The sequence below is a fragment of the Lagopus leucura genome, unplaced genomic scaffold, assembly GCF_019238085.1.
Source record: "Lagopus leucura isolate 7727_CA_CO unplaced genomic scaffold, USGS_WTPT01 Super-Scaffold_100033, whole genome shotgun sequence".
NCBI classification, from domain to species: domain Eukaryota; kingdom Metazoa; phylum Chordata; class Aves; order Galliformes; family Phasianidae; genus Lagopus; species Lagopus leucura.
Window position 1 is genome coordinate 1285351 of NW_024962282.1, and position 23623 is coordinate 1308973.

At 37.2% G+C, this 23623-nt stretch overlaps 1 protein-coding gene across 10 annotated transcripts in view; it reads left to right on the forward strand.

Moving 5' to 3' along the window:
* The window catches only part of SOX6 (SRY-box transcription factor 6), a 366568-nt gene that overhangs the window by 207539 nt on the left and 135406 nt on the right, over positions 1-23623 (forward strand). For all 10 annotated transcript variants that reach the window (XM_042881831.1, XM_042881833.1, XM_042881825.1 and 7 more), the window contains 2 exons: positions 13290-13462; positions 16972-17040. In XM_042881831.1, the coding sequence (XP_042737765.1) occupies positions 13290-13462; positions 16972-17040 (242 nt within the window). The remainder of the gene's footprint in view (positions 1-13289; positions 13463-16971; positions 17041-23623) is intronic.

Here is a 23623-nt window from a genome sequence, read left to right on the forward strand (position 1 = left end):
AAATCTAATTTGTTCCAGAATGGGCTTATTTTATTTGTTTGCTTACTTATTTATTTTTTAATTAAATCATGTGGGACCAACAAGCATTGCTTACTTTTTTTTTCCTTCTCATACCCTGTGTCTGTGGTTATTATAAAAGATGAGATAATCCACATTTGTAGCATTAATATGCTCTGCCAAATGGGTTTTACAGATTAGTAGATTGTACGTAGCAGATAAGTAGCACTTTCAATGTAAAACTATTTAGTTACGAAAGAAATTTAAAATAATATTCCGTTTTACAAGCCTGAAGCTTCCAGTTTTGACCACCTAACACTGTTATTAATGAATATATCAGTGGACTTGTTTCAAAGCTCGCTGAAATCAATGTAAATCCTTCAACTGACTTCTGTGGGCATATTCTTAATGTATAAAAAGTTGTTGCTTTGCCATACATATCAAAGGCTTTTGACTAAATTGTCTCTTCTCAGATGAAGCAGGAAGTTTCTTCTTTACAGCTTCCATGATCGACAGGGTATGCTAATGTCCTTGTTTTGCAATAAACTTTGCTTCTTCATTACTTATCACCAGAGGCAATAAAAATCTTCAGAGGCAAATATAAGTTTTTCATTGATATACTTGTTTGTATTTGTAAGACATGAAAGATGAACATGTAATTAAGATCAAAATTAAAATTTATATTTAAAGTATATAAATCTTGCAGTACTAATACTCCTCATATTTATATTGAGACATTTTTGAGTGGTGTAACTATTAACTACTAACTATAAAACTCATGGAAGTAACTTATTTAACAAGATATATAAAAAGTAACTGCAACAGAATAAGTCAAAATTCATTTCACAGGGGCACATGTCTCCTGTATATATTATGCATTCAGCAATAGAAGAAATGTATTTGGGTAATAATTTTCTACATAGGAAAAGAAGCAGGATTACTAGAGTATTAAGATCTCACTCCAAAGCAAGTGAATCTATCGGCCTTTTTACAAAGCAGGTGCAGTGACATTTGTGAAATGGATCTTGCTCCTTCTTGCATCCACAGATAAAAGAATTAATTACTGTGTTTGTTCTCATGGACCTTGCTGTGACAGAGATGCTCAGGATCCATGTAAGGTACCACATCAACCTCCATAAAATTAGCACCAGGAGAACATACAGTAGTTAGATGGTTTTCTTTACCTCATTTGCCCATGTTCAGTTGCAGATGTACATCTAAAAGCTGAATGGACTTCAACTTTCACTTCTTAACATCACTCTGAGTATATATTCCCCAACATTACAGTTCAAAATGTTCCTCACCATTTTAGGAGAAGAATCACGTTATTTCTACAAATAGTGTGACAAAAATCTGAAAGAAGTGCTATTCAGAACTTTTTTGAATAGCTTGCTGATTAAATTGGAAACTTAATTAAAGCATATGATTCTTTTTCGTCTTCATTATTAATCTGCAGTTGAGACAATGTGACAAAACTGAGAAAACAAGCAAAAGCTTCATTTACATCATGAACTTTTTCTATGAAAGACAAATAGCAGCTAAGGAAATCACATGTAACTGTAAGTCCTGTTATACAGGAAAATTAATGTCATCTAATTCGTATGAGCTCTACTCATCTGATGAGATATTAAACTAACTTCCTCTAAGCTCAGCTTCCTTCCAGTCATTTTTATGAGTGTACATATACAATTCTCTTTCCAGAATAAGATTAATAGAACAGATATTTAGTTCATCCCTCTGATTGAAGATACAAATTTGATTGGAGAGCTCTGCCTTTTTTTTTTTTTTTTTTTTTTTTTTTGCACTTTCATCACAACAGGAAGAAATACTAAAAACAAACAAACAAACAGAAATGTATAGGTGATTTGCAATTGTATTGTGTACATAATAAAAAAATAAGACTCATTTCAAAGAGTACCATGGTACCGAGAAATCACTTGTTAAAGTTAAAATTGAATATGGAAACAAAATGATTTTTATCCAGCTGTGCTCTGTTATGAAAGAACAATCAATGAAATGGGGCAATTTCAAAATCAGTCCTGAATTCCCCATTTACATTTTTTTTTCTTCAGCAGACTCAATCTTTGCATGTTGGATCCTACTTATTCCAGACTGTCATCAGTTGTGACTCTAAACATTGTAATTCCAAAACAGACTCTATCTTTGATTATATATAAGCAAACTATCACATCTTCTCATCTTAAATAGAAAGGTACAAAAATATTTTTCTTTCACCTTTTACAGAAATTTTTGTATGAATGCTACAAATAGCTTAGCATTCACGTCAGACCACCCATCACTCAAGACACAGCTGCAATATTCAACCAGAACTTAAAACAGTACAGTACAACTCTGCTCAGTAAACTTTGTGTCAGAAAAGCAGGAAAAAAAAGAGGGAGTTAAGAATTTTGTAAGAAAGTATATTTCAAATTTCTAATACTATGCACAGTTTGCTATGTCATCTTCACGTGATGCTGTCAGCACAAAGCATTCTCAGACACAAAGGTGCTTAGAAGAGACGTATATTTAGATAATTCCTTACTAACCTTTCTCCATAGATAATGTAGTAAGCTATAGAGAAACTAAGAAATAGAATGTTAAAAAAATATTTTTCCATAATGTTCAATGATGGGATATTTATATATTTATATCTAGTCTCCATAAGATTGGAAAAATTGGATATCTCCCTTTCCATTTCCTTATGATACTGCCCCTGTTTTGATCTGTGATGCCCTAGGGAATTATAGGACTACCGGCTTTGGTGTTAGTTGTACAGACCTTACAAAGAGAAAGTTGCAGGATTTAAGTTTCAGACCTTTTCTATGACTCTCATATCATCTTGAGGAAAATATAACATTGGTCTGCTATTGCTTTTTGTGCTTCATATGTATTCTCTGAAAGCAAGCAGTGATCTTGTACCATTTTCTCTTAAAATAGTAACTTCACTAAAATTAAAAAAAAAAAAGAATTAAAAATAACAAAGGAAAACAAAACACTGATAAATGTGACCCATTTGGGGGTGTTTGCACAGACAAAATTCTGATCCTGAAAGTTGATTCCTACAGTGAATTATGTTTCAGTCTTTCTGTCATGTTTACTAACACCATTTCTGGCATAGAATCATAGAATGGCTTGGGTGGAAAGGAACCTTAAAGTCTAACGTGTTCCAACCCCCATACTATGGGCAGGGACACCTTCTACTAGCCCAGGTTGCCCCGGGCCCCATCCGACCTGGCCTTGAACACTTCCAGAGATGGGGCACCCATAAATTTCTGGGCATCCTGTTCCAGTGCTTCACCACTCTCTGGGTAAAGAATTTCCTTCTTATATTGAATCTACACATACTCCACCCTCTTAGTTTAAAGTCATTGTCCCAGCTGGCTGAGAGAATTCATTTCACTCTACTGCCTGCATTTTATAGCTTGTCTAATATAGGGTGTAGCATACTGTCACTATGCTCGCTGATGTATTTTTTCTACAGAAGAGGAAATGTTATACAATTACATAACTGCATTAAGTTTTCTGTATATGTATATATTTTTTCACTTTGAATACCTCTTTTATCTTTTGGTTTTTATATATCTTTTCTTAATATCCATTTCTTTCTGCTATACGGCCCAAAAATACAATCTGAAATACTGTTCCTATTCTCAGAATAAACTCCCTTCTCAATCTAAGGAAGTTCTATCAATGATAATTAAATGGGAAAAACTGAAAGTGATGGTCAGGAAATTTTTCAAGTCTCACATTCTAGCTGAGTAACTTAAACAAATAGACCATCTTTCTTTCTCTCTTGTTTGTAATCTGTTTCTTTTAAAAAGCATTGGAATTGAGATTAGAGTCAATAATAATAATAATACAAATTTTGCTCTATAACACCAGCGTGTTCATTTTATTTTGGTGTGTTGTGCCCTGGGCTACAATCTCCTTGGTTAATGAAATAAAACTACTCATTTTTCTTTTCCCTTTACATCATCTTATAGTGTTTGGATTGCTGTACAGATTACTCACAGCCTGTGGCCTCTGCTGTATCGTTATATTCTATTTCAGCAAGAACAGGTTGACTGCGAGTTTTTAGTTGGAATGCTAATATGTATTTCTAATACGTATTTCCCCATTTATATCCAGTATTATCACATTTTTCTCTCCATATAGTCTTAACAGATCTTTTTGAGTATATATGAAGCATTTCTAAAACCATTCAAAACACTAAAACATTCTCATAGCCGAATCTCTAGTTGCTGCTGAAAAACCCTAGGAATAATTGATTCAAAAAATTGTATTCATGCACATGCATGAATTAACAGTTAACATGTACTTCTGATATTATTTAGAATATGAGGTGACAAGTTGTGGAATTTGAAAATCACCCCTGGAAACTGAAAAGAAAAAAAGTTTTTTTTTTCTTATTTGAGAAAACAATTTTAAAATAGAATACTATATATGGAATAATAACAGTATCTCTAAATAAAGTAAAAGCCCTCCAATGCTTATATCAGATACAGTTCTTTTCATATGTATGAAAGAGAGAGTGAGAAGTGCAATCGATTTATTGGAATTCTCTTGCTTTCGTGGGAGCTGTTTTGGAGGAGGGGGAGGCTAAAGCTCTGGCTAACATCACATTCTTTTGTACATTCCTGAAGTGGACTAAATTTTAGGACTCAACTGTGTATTTAGCACATTGCTAAAAATGGCACAAGGTACCATTGTGCTGCTCCATGGACTAACCAGAAAGTACTCGATCCAGTCCTATTCCTAAGCAGAAATTACATCGTCAATTTTGGAGCTGTTTGTTAATTCCTTATGACTAGTCTATGTTGATCTGGTCACTGCCATGTTTTTTCTTGAATGTCCTACTTTAGTTTGATTGGAGCTACTGTGGAAAAGAGTCCAGCAAGAGAACCTGTGAGTATAAGGTATTCCTCTGGAAACACTTAAGAATTGCTATAAGATGATAACAGAAAAAAAAAAAAAAAAAAAAAAAAAAAAAAAAAAAAAAAAATTGCAAAAAACAGTTGAGATTAAAAAAAAAAAAAAAAAAAGTTAATGGCTTAGAAAGTGAAATTTTCTCAAGAGAAGACCCTGCTAAAGCTAAGGTATGAGCCTTTGCTGAGAAATGCTGAAGCAGATAAGCCTGCCTCAGTTGCCATCGGACAATAGCAAATCTTTAGGGGAAATATTCAACTGGATTGCAGTGTACACTGCTGTGAGTTATTTGTTCTTAAAGAAGAATAAACAGCTCTGTTATTTGTAAAGTCTGAAGAAGGGATAAACCCTTCAGATTCTTTTGAGAATGGAAAAACAAGTGAGTGAGACTCTTCACGTGGTTGAATTAGGTACAGTAGAGTACAAACGCTTGGAGGTGCAATGATAAAGGGCACTTGTACCCAGGGACTCAAGTTTGCCTCTTGCTTGTATCCCATCTCAGTGTCAGGGAGAGATACGGATGAACGCTGGTCTTCCGCACATTTGCGGTGTCCCTGGCTGGGCAGATGGCTGGTGGGTGGACGAGAGCCTCAGTGCAAGCCAGACTAAGCAGAAGTGGGTGCAGAAGCCCACTGATGGCTGCAGACAGGCCTGCAGCGCGGTGTGCACAGTGCTGCAGCTGGCCTTTGTGACAGACATCGAGCAGCCCTGCTGTCACTGCCACGGGCCCCTCCTGCTCTTCTGGGTGGGCACTCTGACATGGGAAATGAAGGTCTGTCCCTACCTGGCTGAGGCAATTCACCTCCACTTTGCTCCCTGCAATTTATAGCTTGCCTAAGAAAATGTCTACCCTGTGCTAGATTTTAGTAGTATTTAAACTCTCATGTTCTGCAAATCATACTTAGTTTCCAGTAGTTTCAGACCACTTGCTTCTAGGGAATGGCTTAAACATACGAACTTTCATGGATTCGAAACTAGGATGAATACTACAGAATCAACAGTTAAGCATTTTTATCCTTGTCATAACAATAAGATGCTTTGTGCTAACTGAAGACATTTTTTATTTCTCTGAATGACAAACAGAGTTTACTCTATAGAACATCTTCAGCGGTTCCTAATGTTAATTTGCATTATTGTGTGTGGGCATAGGGTGTTAATTTTTCCTTGCTAAAAGTTTAAGTTACAGAATCATTTTGCAGCATATGGGCAGGGGGAATCTCACACCTCTGCAAGAGAAGCTATCCAGTGTGATTTGCATGCTGGACATGTTTGCCACACTGCCTTCTGCGCTGGGATGCTACAAAGCACAATGGAAGCATTTATAGAACTTTTTATTGACCGAGGACTGGACAGTAGCATATGGGAACATCAACAATTGCTAACTGATAATGAAATAAAGAAATTCCAGTATTCTTGTGTTATAAAAAGAAGGGGGAAAAAAAGTCATTCAGAAATTAGTCATATTGGTTCAGCTGTTGTAACCAAAGACTGATAAGATAATAGAGGTCTTTGTGGCTGTTTTCCACTGAAATGCTTTATCTTTATGATGCACTTGGGGCCATTTAGAGTGGAAAGCTTTTTAAACTGCTGTTGGAGTTAGAACTCAAATTAGATGCTATTGCAATGGAAGGGGGTTCCTTAGTGAGGCAGCCCTCACAAAGTGACTTTTATCTCCAAAGCCCTTCCATTACATTGTTACTTTCTTCTGTTTTCCCTGTTTATTTTTGTTGACTTTTGCTGCCCTATTTTGTGGCATTTAAACAGTGACCCAATCAAAAAAGGGTAAATGCTAAACGCTGGACAGAGCCTGTGAAGTAACGACATCACAGCCTTTCTGATGTGCGCTGCAGACTGCCGTGTTAGACAGAATGCTTTAACCAGGTTATCTCTGGGCAGCTAAGATCAAACACACTTTCTTTTAAGTCTAGCATTGTGGCTTCGCTTTCTTCTCAAACAATGTCCATTAAAAAAAAAAAACAAAAAACCAAAAAAACAAAACAAAACCCCCCCCAAAAAAACAACAAAAAAAACCCAGAGTAATTGATTCATAGGGACTTTTTTTTTAATGCTGAAATTTCTTAGCTTGATTCAAAATCATTTTAGATTGTAGGTTGAATTACTCTGGTTGCTAGTACTTTGGGTCTGCAGTTATGTGATTTAAAGCCTTTCTTAGTTTCTGGCACAGACCATAGTTCTTTCCTGGTTTGCTATCTTTTGGTTTCGTATAAATCACGCTGTGTGTTCATTCTGAAAACATAACAAAAATAATCATTTGTGATTCATTAATTTGTATTTCCTGTAGGTATACAGGATGAAAGTTCGTTTAGATGCAGTACGTAAACAAGGATGATATTTTTAATGCTTTATACTCATCATGGAATTTGAGAGAAATGATAATACTTTGCAGCTGTGCAGAGATCTGTGCAAAGATCCCAAAGTGCTTCAGAAACATCAGCTAGCCTGACATGCGCACCTCTGCCTGGTAATCTTATATTTGGGTACACGTTGGAGCACTAAGGAAGCACATTGAGGAACCCACAGTAATTTAGTATCACAGCTAAAAATTTGACTTCAGCAAGCTTTGGATCAAGCCTATAAATTCTTGGCTTAGTTATGACTACATTACTTTGTCCTTTATTCTCAGGATAGAATATGAAGTTATATGTTGTTTTCTTTTGCTTGGTGTCAAAGAGATTAGTTTAGAAGTCTATTTTCTGTTATTCCTGCTTTTTATTTTTCCTTTGCCAACAGTTAATGCTCCGCTTATATCTCGTGACAACTTGCCACAAGGACAGTTCCAAATCCAACTCTGAAAAGCCTCCTGTGTTTGTTAACATGCAGATACATCAGTATATCTCAATATAGTCCAAATATGCAGTAATAGGTAATGGGAATGTGGTAAGGTGGTAAATCAGGGATTAATTTAGGAACTACAGTTATATTCTCCCCTGTAGTTACAGCATACTAGATTTAAATATTCTTTGCAACACTTTAAAAGAATCTAGATAGTTAAAATGCAAAATGGTGCTTCTGATTTTTATTAAATGCATTTTATTGTAAGACGTGTGATCTTCTTTGCGAACCAGAAATAATGTGGTGCTGTGATCAATTTTACAAGGCAGGTCTTTGCCACAGACAGAATTCTTTCTAAATGTAATTTTAGATCACAAGTTGAACTCTTCTTTCTTTTTCAGTAGATTTATAGCTACTTCTTATTTTCTCAGTCCTGGTTAGATTGACCTATGACCAGAATTTCTCAAAAGTTCTCTTTGATGCTTTAGTCCTGTTCAGTCTGACCATTTTATCTCAATTTGTGCTCCAGTCTACACAAAAACAATAATAACCTACTGAAAAATTAAAATTGCATTATTTTTGGAGCTTGTGACAATAAGCATGAAGTCAAGAAAATACATCCAAAGAACTATCACAAATAAAAGACCATTTTTTTTCCTCAGAACTTGTGGTGAAAGTAATTGTTATATTTGCAGTTTTACAAAAAGTCTTTGAACGCTATCGACTTCTCAACAACACAAATTTTTAAATAGTGCTGGTGAGGGGAGTCAATGGATCAAATTCAGTTTATCTGAAGTCACTGAAATAAAGGCCCCTAAGAAAAATGTGTCAAATTTAAAGGTCTTTCCTAACTGAAGACCATTTTGCGATAGAGCCAAAGGTTAATAAAATCAGTAGTGAATGTAGCAATTTTACAGATAAGCTATTCACAACTAGTGTAGTTACTTGAATAAAAAGCTAATTCAGTTCTAAAATGCCACATGCAGTAGCAGTGAATAGCTGCTTTTAGGTGCTTTCTGGAGGAGGATAAAATACAGAATCACAGCACTCTTCTTTTCCAGCATCCCTGGCTGCCTGTAAATTGCTGTGAATGGGACTGTAGGCTGACAGGCTCTATTAAGACAAACTGCCTTTCTCATCGGAGAGATAAAATAAATCAGGTGTTTAGTCAAATTAAAATACTTCAGATGGAGCAGGCCCTGGGGAGCACTGATCCACCTGACAAATCTGAGAGAAACTCAAGACAGATGTGTTTTGGGGATAAGGAAGACCCCATGGAAAAAAAAAAAAAAAAAAAGCACTGCTGTCTTTGGAGCAGGAGAGTAGGATTAGAAAAGAGAAAGAGAGCTGTGATATATAATATTTTGTGGATGCTGGCATGTTTACTGTATATTTTTTACTAAGCTTTTTGTTTTATCTGTTTTTATGGCAAATACATTTTACAGAGAGCTATACTTTATTTTATTTATAGGTATTTTTTAGTCAGCAGAAGAAGTTTATTTACTGGTAATGAGTTTAGGAATCTCATTGCTTACTGCAGTAAGTGGATGCAAAACAGATGATGATGGCACACAGCTACTGATGACCTCTCTTGGCCCAGCCAGATCAGCTCAATCTGGTCTGCATTCTGAGCAAGTTGTTTTTATTGGTATTTAAACTGTAAAATAATGGTTGGGATTTTCCACTCTAAAATTAAATTATACCTCCCCCTACTCTCGTCATACAACAACATGCTGCATCTTGAGCTTTTTCCTGTCCTGAGCTGTGTTCGGTTAGGTGTCGTGCAGCTTCATGGAGGTCTCCTTATTTTCCAGAAGCACAGTGTACTTTCTGCGGTCATCAGTCCTACCCTGTTGTTGGATCACATAGCACAGTGCAAATTAAAGAGTAGAGCGTTTTAAAGGGGGTTATTCATTTTAGATGTGTTTCTCTGAGGGGGGAAAAAAAAGAAAGAAAAACAATTACTATGAGTTTCTGAATAGGAACAGTTATTTATGTTCCCTATTGTATAAAATTAAAATAATAATAATAATGAAATGACCTTATAAATGTGCTGCAACTATATCAAACAGTTCTGACTAATCATAACAAAACAATAAAATATCATAGCCTTAACAGGCACTCTTTGTGGTACCTTTCTGCTGATGTTATGAAGCAAGCAGAAAGTATACAAAGCACAGGATAAGATAGAAACAGAGCAGGAGATGCATATCTGCTTTGGGTGTGTAAAGTATTTTATGACTGTAAAAATCAGAGGTCTGCATTACAGTGCCAGAGCTGCTTGACAGATGTGAAAGTCTCGAGCTGTGGTTTCCCAGGTGGCAGTGAATGGCAATAAGTATCATTTGAGGCAGCAGGTTACTTCCTATTGGCTTTCTAAAATAGGCGGACTGATTGATCTCTTCCTGCCATAATGGACAAGTAGGGTTTTTTTGGCAGAATAGTCCTTTATCTATAAAAATAAATGTCAGTGTACTATAACATATTCCAAAGCACCTAACTAACCTTTCATTCGTGTTGCAAAATATTCAAGACTAAATCAAGTTAGAGTGTAAGGTGGTTAATGCTAGTCAGTGCAGAAGTCCTAGACAATCAAAATGATGTCAACAGCATGGAGCTCAGTACAAGCTAATGGATCCTGGCAAGGCAATATATTCTATACAGATATTTTTCCAGAACTGGCTGACTGGCAGAGCACAGAGGGTCGTTGTTGGTGGAGCAGAGTCCGGTTGGAGGCCTGTAACTAGCGGTGTTCCTCAGGGGTCTGTGCTGGGTCCGGTCTTGTTCAACATCTTCATCAATGACCTTGATGAGGGGATAATGGCCACCCTCAGCAAGTTTGCCGATGATACGAAGTTGGGAGGATTGGCTGACACGCCTGAAGGCTGTGCTGCCATTCAGTGAGACCTGGACAGGCTGGAGAGCTGGGCAAAAAAAAACCAGATGAGGTTTAACAAAAGCAAGTGTAGAGTCTTGCATCTGGGGAGGAATAATTGCATGCACCAGTACAGGTTGGGGGATGAGCTGCTGGAGGGGAGCTCTGCGGAAAGGGACCTGGGTGTCCTGGTGGATGACAGGTTGGCCATGAGCCAGCAGTGTGCCCTTGTGGCCAAAAAGGCCAATGGCATCCTGGGGTGCATTAAAAAGAGCGTGGCCAGCAGGTCAAAGGAGGTGATCCTCCCCCTCTATTCTGCCCCGGTAAGACCTCATCTGGAGTACTGCGTCCAGTTCTGGGCTCCCCAGTACAAAAAAGACAGGGATCTCTTGGAAAGAGTCCAGCGGAGGGCCACAAAAATGGTGAAGGGCCTGGAGCATCTCTCCTATGAGGAAAGGCTGAGTGAACTGGGTCTGTTCAGCCTTGAGAAAAGGAGACTGAGAGGGGACCTGATCCAGGTCTATAAATATCTAAGGTGTGGGGGGCAGAATGGCGAGGCCGGACTCTTTTCAGTGGTGAGTGGAGACAGGACAAGGGGAAACGGCCGGAAACTGCAGCACAGGAAGTTCTGCACAAACATGCGCAAGAACTTCTTTACAGTGAGGTTACGGAGCACTGGAACAGGCTGCCCAGGGAGGTGGTGGAGTCTCCTTCTCTGGAGATGTTCAAGACCTGCCTGGATGCCTACCTGTGCGACCTGCTGTAGGGAACCTGCTTTGGCAGGGGGGTTGGACTCGATGATCTCTGGAGGTCCCTTCCAACCCCTACAATTCTGTGATTCTGTGATTTTCCCAGCCAGGTACCTGCCTAGACTTACTTTTAAAATCTTTTTAAAGTTTGCTCTGAAACAGCTTTTTGCAGAAATAATCTTTTCTTGTTTCAGTTGTGTGTGTCATCCTAAGGATTTGCAGTAAGCTTGAATATTTGAGCGTCCTGCAGTTTTAACTTCATGCAGCCATTGTATTTCAAGGACTAAAAAAAAGTGCTAACCATTTCTAAAACTTACACTGCAACATGAGAAGTTACTTGTGTTTCCCTATCAGAAACCTTTGTCACATGCATATTAAGATAAGATTTAGCATTACGGAATGCTGAAACATTAATATGTAGCAGACTTAAAACTAGGATAGTTAATAGTGTCTAAGACATTGAATATTATCAGTACTTTATGTAGTAAAATGCAATTAGCAACTGTACAGAAAAACAGGTACTTTTTGTATCTGTGACTTTGATTGTTTACAGTGAATGAGTTTAGCCATCTTTTGATAGAAGGCAAGTGTAGACAGAGGATATCTGTGTGACACTTGTGCAACGGAAAGACCAGTAAATGCTAGAGCATCTTGGGTTTGTGACCTGCTTAGCAAGAGTCTGTCTTGTTTTCCCTCTCCTTATAAAATCTGTCAACCTCTTTCTTCTCTTCCCTAGAAGATACCCATCTTACTCCTGGGAAGAAGGTGGAGTCATAATTTTGGTGACAGTTTCTCCATTTCCTCCCAGGTCCTGTTCCTCACACATTTTCTTCCTCTTCAGAAAGCCCTGTAAATTCCTTACCACAATTGTGAATGGAGGAAAGGAAGGATGCTAATACCCTCTCTCTTATGCTGCTTCTCCTATCATTGTGGCAGATAACAGGCTTGACTACTTCTCAATTTGCTTAGCTTCTTCTCTAACTTTCAATTCTCCTGTACAACTTACAATTGGTTCATTTATGTCCTTTCCAACCGTGAACCTCCTTCATATGCTCTTCCCATATTCCCAAACTGCTGCCTCAGCTTCTTATAGTGCTGGGAGTCTGAGAAGCTCGCACAGGGTAATGCAGTGTACGGCTCAAATATGGGAGCTGACATTGCTGTTTGTGACAGAGTAACATGTTCATATGTAAGATGGGATATTTTTGCATTGATTTGCAAAAGGACCCTGTACTCTTTACTTAGGAGACCCATGCAATTTACCCATAAACAGACCATTAAGCATCATTAGCGCAAAGAATAAATGTACCGTAGTTTCGTATTAATTAAGCACTCTCTAAAGAGTAAACTTTGAAAGTTAAATGAAAATTTTTAAGCCGTTTTCTCAGGTTAGCCATTTCTCTTAGGGACAAGTAGAGCTCATTTTAAATACATATTCCATAACTAAAGCTTACATTTACCCAAATGACCCGCCAGATATATGGGCATTTCAGAGAAATGATCAATAAACTATTAAACTGCTTCTTCGATGGAACAGCAGCCTTTAAAATTTTCTTTTGCATTCTTGCATAGTTAGGGAAAAAAACAACCTAGCAAAATATATAAAGTGAAGGAAAATTATATCTAATAAACTCTGAATGTATTTATCACACTGGGCAGATTTAGATGGAAAGAGATAGGGATTTGTACATGTTGCATCATTAATTTCTCCTGCCAGAAAAAAAAAAATAATAATACTCTATCTTTTTGCTTCTGTTTTTGTTATGTCCTCCACTTCTAAGGGCATAGCAAAGCTATGTGCTACATTCTTTGGGGATTTTTTAGTAAAATATACATTCAAGCTGCCACTTGAAATAAGCACGTTGGTGATTCCGCCAGTTCTTTTGTGAATATTACTTGGTAACTCTCGTCTATCTCATATTTACAGTACATTTTTTCTGCACATTTAGGTACACCAGAAAGCCTGGCAGAAAAAGAGCGACAGCTCTCTACCATGATCACCCAGCTGATCAGCTTACGGGAGCAGCTCCTGGCTGCCCATGATGAACAGAAAAAGCTGGCAGCCTCACAAATTGAAAAACAACGACAGCAAATGGATCTTGCTCGCCAACAGCAAGAACAGGTGAGGATTCAAAAAAGAAACCTGTGAAAACCTGTGAAAATGTGAAAATGGTTCATGTAGAATGCTAAACATAAATACTGCTATATTGTTCTGCTCTGTCTTTCCTTTTTTTTGTTGTTGTTGTTGTTGTTGTCGTTGTTAAAAGACCTTATATATCTTCAGAAATTGTTGTTTTTTCCATGAAAAGAGAAAGGAGGGTGTGGAAATTCAAATGATTTCATTCTTAGAACAAATTGAATTTGATAGATTTCACAGTTCTTACTTCTGTACTGAGAAGTGATTTAGGAGTCACCAATGAGCCACACTGTAGGTATTATTTGACTGTTTCTCTTTTTGACAAGAAAAGAATTGGACGGAAAAATGTAATGCCAAAACTTCATGAGATACATTTTATAAGCAACATTTGGTTTGTTTGTTTGCATGCTGTTTTTTGTTGGTTTATTATTTATTTATTTATTTAAAGAAATCCATTGGCCAAAGATCTCTCCTTTTCTCACAAGTGGAACAACAGTGGTCCCATACAGTAGTCCCCTAGGCATTAGATCAGACAGATCCAAATGAATGTGTGATTTTTAGGAATCTGACATTATTACTAGAATTATCTTTTCAGTTAAAAGTATTTTATAGGATATATGCAGCAATATATGCTCTGTTGATTTTAATGAGTTGTGACGTCTCGTATTTTATGTGCTTGAGTATTTGCCCACATGTAGGAATATGGACTCATCCCCTAATGGAAAATAACATAAAGGAACACTGTAAAAAATCAGAAGTTAGAATGTCATTTAGCCATCCAGAGATGACACAGTAATTAACTATTGACACTTGTGAATAAGCTAGCACAAATTAATCTTGACACATTTGCAGACGAGTGATATCTTACAGTGAACACTTTGTAATTATATTTCAAAATGAAAATTAAATGACACTTAAAACTAGGTTGTCATGCTCAATGAAGCAAGCATGTAGCTCAACCGATAGGCAAATAAAATTCAGAATTTGAGCCACATGGTGCTTGTGTACCCTACTTTACTGTGTCAAGTCTATATATCAAGATTCTGCTACGGTAAATTGCATTGTGGGATACTGGATACATTTTCCATTGCAGTGCTGTTCTAAGAGGAACCATTGAGATGAGATGCTTCATGGTATTTTTCTGCGTTTTTTCAGGAAACGCCTATTCAAATGGTATTATATTGTACATACAACTACAAAATCTGTTCACGGGCAATCAAGAACTGTAGCAAGTCAGTGCCTTTGCGTATGTAAACAAAGGTCTCACTGTTGCCTTGCCTATAGCTTACAACGTGAAGTAGCAGTTGGGTCACCAGCAGCTCCAAACAAGCCTTGACATAGAGCACTGTGAATCTGTGGAAAAAGATATGTCAGAAAGAACGACCGATGATGCAGCTCCATTCAGTGTCTGATTTCAGTATGAAACTACAAGAAATTCCTTTCTGGAACTCAGTATCATCATAATAATTCTTCAAATACCTTCACTGACATTTTAGCCAGGAATGTGCTACACTGTGAGCAGAAACCCGGCAGAACTCATCTTTAGTGATGAGCAACATAGTCCAAATGTGTAATAGCACAATTGATGTGTTACTAATTAAAATAGTAACACAAGCACTCGCATAGGTTTGTTAAATATACATAAGTATTTGTAGCACAGGGCTGCTTTTCCAAGTGCAGACGCCACTGCAGACCACTGATAACAGATGATCTGAGGTGCTAAGATCTGCCTCTGGGCACTCAGGCAACCTCTGTTTGAGCTGCCTTTTTAACTAACAGACTAGGGCCTGATTTTTCAGTCTGTATTCACCATAATTTTATTGTATTTACTGGGAGATTGGTCCAGAAATATTTGACCACCGAACAAACTCCAAAGGGAATTTGATCCCTGTTGCAGGCATCATTGTTCTGGGCTTTGATAGTTGCTTGATTCCTTTTATGGTGCACTTTCCTTTGATCCAGTCCCAGAATCAGAGAACTCAGGTTGTTTCTTTGAGGCCATGTGCAAGACTTAGAATGTATGGATTTTTTGTTGGTCCCCCATACAAAAGTGAGTTTCAACTGTAGCAGTGGAAAAAATGACAGAGCTATTTCCAGGTGAAAAAGTGAGAGATGAAGGAAATGACAGACTTGATCTCTGTGAGCACTTATGAGCCTCTAATATGTACCTGCAGGTTCCTTATGAGTTATTCTGAATGGTTTGCACTACGTGCAACTACTTTGCACTAAGACTACATGATTGTTTATTTTCAAATCAATCTTGCTACCTTTCATTCACTTTTTTTTTTAATAATAAAAATATTTTGTTTAGCTTTCTCTGTTTACAACAGAGCGTGCTTGAGGTTTTGCCAAAATGGAAACAGTGAACTTGAGTGATCAAACTCCTAGTGCCACCAAATTTGTGCTGTTTTATGGGGTTCTTCAGCTCTAGATAAATATTGATAGGAGAGGAAATTATATTTGAGAAATGAAAGCAGAAGTGCTGAAGCTGGAGCTTCTAGGAAACACAAATCTTGTCCTTGTTACAGTCTGCTGTGCAGTTTGCCTCCTAAAGCAGCTGTTCAGTTTCCCCCACTTCCCATGGCTTTCCCCTGGAGCTGCAAGCTGCCTAACCCATCACAAGGAGCAGCTCTGAGGGCAAGATTCCCTTCCCCTTCTGCCTTTGCATACTGATTTTGGAGGGTGTGTAGGAACAGTCAGGGCAGGGCAGCATCTCTCATGAGTCTTTGTTCTCCCCCATGCTTGCTTCTCTCCTCTTAGATATATATTGAACCTTTACTCTCAAGATCATTCACTGAATCTACTGAGACTGGGAATATGTACTTATTTCACAGTGTTGTGTTGAGGATGACCTACTGAGCACCAAATGCTTCTTTTATACTGTGTAAGACCCTACTTCCTTGAGTAGTCTCAAGGAGGACTTTGAGATTCGTAAGGGAAGCAATGTGCTGCTCACTGTGAATGAAGTTAAGAGAAGCTTGCCCTAGGATCTTGTGCTGAATAGTGAAACATCTATAAATACTAGCTACGGCTTCAGTTCAGCAAAGCAGGAAAATGTGTGCTTAACCTTAAGCACCTGAGTAATCCCATTCCCATTCAGCAGAGCACTTAATTTTAAGCATGTGTTTCATTCCCATTGTAGTTAAAGGTAATGCATCATAGACAAAGTTCACCACAGGCTTAAATGCTTTGTTGAATAGCGATGAGATTATTCACATGCACGCAGCTAAACCTGTGTTTTTATGCTTTCCTGATTTGAGGTCTAAGTGCTTAAAATACATATTTCTTGCAGGATAGCTATACTTTCACGTTGCTTTTAAGTTAAAAATGTTTATACCACATGCACAGATATCTCCATAATGTATTTCATTTAAGGAAAAAAATACTGATCCTTGATAAAAACGAAGTAAAAAATATCAGAAAAAAATTTCACTCAATAATATTGAAATTTCAATATTACTGTTTTAATTTAATGAAAATTTTATTTCTAATAGATTGCAAGACAACAGCAGCAACTTCTGCAACAGCAGCACAAAATCAATCTACTGCAGCAGCAAATTCAGGTCAGTGTGTTTTATTGCTCTCTTCTGATTATACTTAAATTCCATTTATGGAGTTGGAAGGTTCTAAAATAAAGCAGCCTCATGCTTTACTAACATGCCTCAGTAAAGGGGCCTTTTAGGAAGGTCTCCGTGCCTTCAAAAATTGTTGTTGAATGCATTTTTGTTGGACAGAGATTTTCTTCAATGAGCAGAGCGTTTGTGGACAAGGGGAAATGGTTTCAAGCTAAAAGAGCGGAGATTTAGATTGGATAGAAGGAAAAGGTTTTTTTACAAAAAGGGCAGGGAAGCAATGGAACAAGTTGCCAAGAGAAGTGGTGGAAGCCCAATTCCTGGGGGCATTCAAAGTCAGGCTGGATGGGACTCTGAGCTCCTGATCTAGCTGTAGGTGTTCCTGTTCATTGCAGGAGTGTTGAACTAGATGGCTTTTAAAAGTCCCTTCCAACTGAAATGATTCTCGTTTTTTCCAATTCAGTGAAATTGTACCTGCATCAATCTGGGAGTGCTCTGCAGGTGTTCAAATACATGTACTCAGAACCTGGTTTAAATTTGTACAAATAGGTCCACTCTCAAGTATATACACAATTATGAAATGACATATAGATACGTTGCTGTGAAAGTAATGCCTCCTATTTGTTTCATGGACACTACAATGGATACAAAGATGATGTTATTTGATATATCAAATACTTAGCTACGAAACACTATTTTTCAGTGTAGTCACCACCACTAGCAATGCATTTTTGCTGGTAATGAACAAGAGCCTCATGCCATGCTCATAAAAATTTTCACCAGTGGAGGTGACCTGCAGTCTCTGACACCTCTGCTGAAATGCACCACCCATGCACTGTCTGGTCTCCATAAACGTTTAGCAAGCGTTGATGAATGTCAGTGGGCGATGGTTTTTTGGTTTTGTTGGTTTATTTTTATTTATTTATTTTTTTTTCCACGTGGTGGAATTTAGTGATACAGTTGTTTCATCTGCACTTCCATGTTATACTCCGTTTTGTCAGACTGGCCCTCTGCTGCTATCTGTCACACAGCAACAACATGTAACAGGTTATTGGCAATGAAGTTCAGCCTCGGCTACCATACTACCAGTATCCACCTCTGACATTGTTGGCCAACATAATAAAATAGGAGGCATTACTTCAGGGGTTGTAGATGAGAGGCACTGTTGACATGCGATTCTGTTGCTGCTTCTGACTTTGAAATCATTTTCATGGAACTGTTTTTGGATTTCAATATTTCATTTTGGACTATGGTGTTCCCAACCATTTCCTTAAGTTTGGACTGTCAGCTGATTGCCATGCTATTAGATGGCAAAACTGAAGGCTTTTTTCCCTCATAGGAAAAAAATGCATGTAAATGCTTTTGCAAACATCATAGTGCAGTTTCTGTTGGACTTTCATGAGTTTAATCAACATTTAAATGTGTTGATACCAGGACTGAGAGATACAATTGAATTTTAAAGAGTTGCATTTGTCACTGTCTATAGGAAAAGTCTATGTTCACATTAGGGCTACACCGATGGTGGAAGAGATGTTAGAATTGTGAAAGGAAGAAGAATACCATCTTGTTCCCTAAGGGTTAACTGCAAGTCTGGCTTCAGAAAACAAAATTTGTATAAAAATCTTTGCTTAATATAAAAGCTAACATTGAAACATTGCTGAATGAGATAAACAAAATAGTTATTTGTAGGAGTTTATAATATTTAAATTCCTTTCAAAATCAGGACACAGAAAGAGGAATCATACCAGCTCATTTTTGTCCCTATTTGGAGAATGTGCGTATGTGTTACTGGGAAGTGCCCTGCTCTCTAGTAAAAAATTTAGAGGCACTTTATGTTTCAGTTGAATCACTATCCAGTAGCTTTACTGATGCCAGGGAAATGCTGTCTTAGAATAGCTTGCAGATTTGTTTTCTTGTTCACTCCCCAGTTCTCTCATACGTGGTGCTGAACCCTACAAGTTTCTTTTTTATGTTCTTTCCTAGACATGTATGCTAATAGATGTTTTAATGATTACTTTGTTCATGCGAGCTGAATTATTTCCCTGTGATCCTTCCCTATCTTCACTTGAAAATTCTTGCCAGTGTAAGCTACTCTTCCTTAGTTCTTCAGGAGTTTGGTTTTTTTTAATCCTTATATTTGCATGGAACAAATGATATTGATGTGGGTATGGTGAGTCCAATTGATGTATTTGGGACAGACAGGACCATTTCTTCTCCTAGACTGTTAGCTAGACTGCTCGTGCATTTCTCATTGCCTGAGGAACATCATCAACTTCAGTGTGAAACATTATCTATGTTGGACAGGTGCCCTCTCAAAAGCTTGTTAGGAGGTTGTTTCCTGGACTAAACATCAGCTTACATAGTCCATTTCCTTGTAAGCCATGTGATTCCTCTTTGTTTATTGGTTTTTACTTAATTCTTTGGCAGGTTTGCTAGCCAGGAGTTGCTTGGAAGAGAAGCTAATTGCTAAGTCACCTTGACAGTTCGTAGTAGGTTATGTTGCTGTTAAATTGATTTTGAGTGTTGCAGTTGAGATCTGTAGCACTCTAAGGGCAGACTATAGGTGGGATGCAACTAAATGAGGGGGCAAGTGAGAGATGTAGCTCTGGGCTGTTTCTCTTAGGCTCCCTCCCTGCATCTTCTCAGGAGAGCCCAATACTGAGATGCAAGTCTTACTACTTATGCTAGGTAGAATTCATCATATCAAAAGTAGATAACTGCAGTATAGATTGTCTCCATTAATTATCCAGATTGTTTTTACAATAAGCAGAGAGAAGCAGAGTAAATAATTTCAGGATGTAATTCATCTCTTCTTAAAGTAGACATTTAAAATATGTCAGATGACAGTTTGTTTCTCCATTAACTATAAGAGATGTGGGTGCTAATACCTATGATGTAGAGGTCTGAAGTGAGATGAGGTGAATCCTGCTCTCTATGGCTTGAGGGGAAAAAACAATTTCGTAATAAACATTTACATTCTCAGCTTATTTCTTTGGTCTTGGTAAAATTTGGGACTGTACCCTTGATAGCCTTCTTGATTTAGAAGATCTATTTGTTTAAAGATACTCTTGAGCAAGCCTTTTAAGGAAACAGCAATTACATAATAATATGGTGTGAATTTTTAAATATACTTTGTATGCAGGGAAAGACAATAGCACTATTCCATGCCCCTCTCCTTACAAAATGGAAGTAGTCCAGGTGCCAGTTCAGTCTGGGCAGAGCTGCTCAAAGTAAGTACAATGTGTTCTCCAGCGTGCATAGGGCATTGCTGTGCAGTGTTATCATCACAAGAGACATAGTGTACCTCTGTCATCTTCTGAGGTACAGTGCTAATTTTTAAACAATTTCCATGAGTAAGTGCATCTAATTCATTTAACCCTTTAAGCAATTAGAAATAACTGTAAATTGAACTTACAACATTTCCATCAACAAAATAGAAGTGGAAATCATTCATATTAAATAGAACGCCTCCTTCCCTGGATACCTATTGGGTTAATTTAATGAGCATTTTCAATATTTAGTATTTATTATTTATGATGTTTTATGCTATTTATTTAACCACTGTTAACACCTTATTTAAATTAGTTTTTTTAAGACTATTTACTTGAGCACCTTACTCCAGACATGCTACACATCCAAAACCTTGTCAGCAATCCATGGGCAATGAGCCTAGCTTAGCATATGAAAACAGATTTTCTCACGTTTTCTAAGCAGAGCTTCTGATACTTTCATGGTGTACAATACGGGGAGAACAGTTTTGCATTTGCTAAAGGGACTGGGAATCTGGAATTTTCTCAGTTCAAAAATTGTTTCCTTTTCCTCCATTTGAGCATGTTTTGGGAACTTAAATGAAAAAATACAAACAAGTGCAGTGTATTGCTACTTTTCAATTCAAATTCTTCTTAGGAAAGAGGATAAACTCTCTTCTACAGTGAAGTCTGTAGAGGTAGGTTGAAATCTAGTATGTCAAATTAAGATCATTCTGCAAAGCTTTTAGTGAGGATCACATTAAGAAAATACTTGAAGATAAGTCAAAGCTCTCTAGGTTGATTCAGATTCTTCAGAGATCGATTTTTTTTTTTTTTTTTTAATATTAATTCTTGAAGTAGTAGGAACAAAATGAATTGGGGGATTTAGTGGTCCATCATAAAGCGAAGACTACATTGAAAGAAAGGAAGGCTTGTGTCCATATAACAGCTTCTACCTGAAAGGATTGAGGCTACAAAATTCCTGTGAACTCAGCGCTCCATTGCCAGAATTCAACTCTTCCAGCACAAGGCTTGAAGACTGCCTCAGACTCACCGTGTCCAGCTGAGGAGCGGATTAGATCCTGCTGATGCTCGGAGCATGTAGCTCCAGGATTTCTCTACTTGTGGAGGCATTTAAGAGCTGAAATTCTGTCTTCCCTCCTTTGGTTGGCAAGCTTCATTAGGGTGAGTCCTAAATAGTGGCTGAAACTTCTAAAAGGGATGCTGGTTGTTAAACCTCTCTGAAAAAAAAATGGCAATGAGTATTACAGGGAGAGCTATTCCAAACTACTTTCATCCATTTCTCTTTGCCTTATTCCTCTCTACAGTACTATGTCCAATGCTATTGCAAAGCATTTCTTTTTCTGTTTGAATCAGGTATGATTCCACAACATAGAATAGCTGGCTTCTGCTCTCATATGTATTCTGTTTTAATTTGGCTGTTGGAAATTATTTTTAATAGTATTTTTGTTTGTTTGTTTTAGTTTATACATTAATGCTGCTGTAACTTCATATTAACGTACTTGCATTGTCCATTTTAGTGAAAAAGAGTGAACATAATTGCTGTGATAGTAAACAAACAAAAGAATAGTGACATCAGAATTAGAACTATTTAAACTGTCCTTGAATAGGAATAATTTGGATCATACTTAAGAGGCTGAACCAATGAGTCTCTCTTCTTATCCATGATTAACTACTGACAAGTCAGGTACCTGGTGAGCTGAATAAGGACTATCTCTTTATGTGAAGTACATGTCTAAAGATCAGGAATAATTACATTCCACATTAGCCTTCCTGGCCTCCCTGACCTGCTTAATTAATTTTTTGCTAGGATAATAATAGTAGAAATAGATTTAAAGATATGCTTCATCATTAAGTATGTAACTGACCTCCAATTTCAAGAGCTAAACCTTTCATTTATTGCCTTTTGGACACAGGTTAAAGCTCTTTGCAGTGAGCCTGCTGAAAATGCTCAAGCTGGAATCTCGTTATTGTCATTTCAGTTATGCACTCTTAAGATTGTCTCTCTTTGTATTTAGCACTGACAAGCAAAATACAATTGCAGTGCTACTGTTTTGGCTCTAGGAAATATTCTCCCTTCACCGTTTTTTTTTTTTTTAAATTGTTTTTCATTCTCTTTTCCTTTTTTTTTTTTCCTCTCTCTTCTTTTTTTTCTTGTTGTTATTGATCATGAAACCGATCCCCTTCCAGCAACCTCTGAAAAGGACCAAATAAAGCCATTGAAAGCAATTTGATACTTCTATTGGCAGGGTACGCAGATCAGATACTCCCTTGAAAGAGAACGAGAGTTATAAACAAAGCTTAGAAGTCTAGGAATAGCCCCCAGCTTCAGCAAACCCTTAAAATATTTTGTAATTGTATCTTCAATCATGAATTAGCCAGGAAAAACAGACCTTTTTTGCCTTTATATTTCACTGCTGTATGCTGTTTTTAATTGCCCACAGGCACACTGTTGTGATCTTCTTTGGAAGTTTAAAACCAGGATAAAAATGCAAATCTAATTATTTCTTTTATCTAATCTAATTAACTTTTAAAAGTAATGATAGATGCTCTATAGCCTGCATCAAACATTTTAATAATGATGTTTCTGGATTAAAGAATAAGTAAAACTACTGCAATTTATAAGCAGTCAAGATTATGCTAGTTGAACATGTGAATTATTGTGGTGACTTTAATAAACTATAGCAGTAGCTTATTAATTTATTGTAGAAGAGATACATTTTCTACAAATTCCAGGTTGGTTCCCAGTTCTCACTGGTATATTTTTTCTTTGTTGATTTTTTTTTTTTTTTAATTTTTTATTTTTAGCAGTTCAGTGTCAAAAAATCTATGTTTAGATCCCTTCTGGAAAGAAATTGTTTGCACGGAAGAGAGAAATTGTGATTAGGTGCCTGAAACTTGTAGCTGACTGCTAAATCGGTGGTTGAGATCCACAGGGGTCTTCTGTAGGCGTGGCATCATGGCTTCTGTCCAACTCAGAACTTGCTCAGCAAAACTGATGCAAGGACAAAAGACTAATATGCTCCACATCAAAGTCAAATGTTTCATATTTTATTAATTATTACACGGTCATTTATTAATGAGTTCTAAAGTCCTTGTTTGATAATTACCTAAGCAAACGCTCTGTTACAGCTTTTTTCACCAAAAGCCATCTCCTTGGCTGTCTGTCTTGGGATTTCCGCTGTTGGTAGGGTGTTAGCAGCAGCAGTGTATGATCCTTACACTCTTTCAGCAGCCCACGCTTTAATAGATACACCAACAGTGCTCCCTATCCTTTATCCAGCCTCAAACTACTACAATACTAC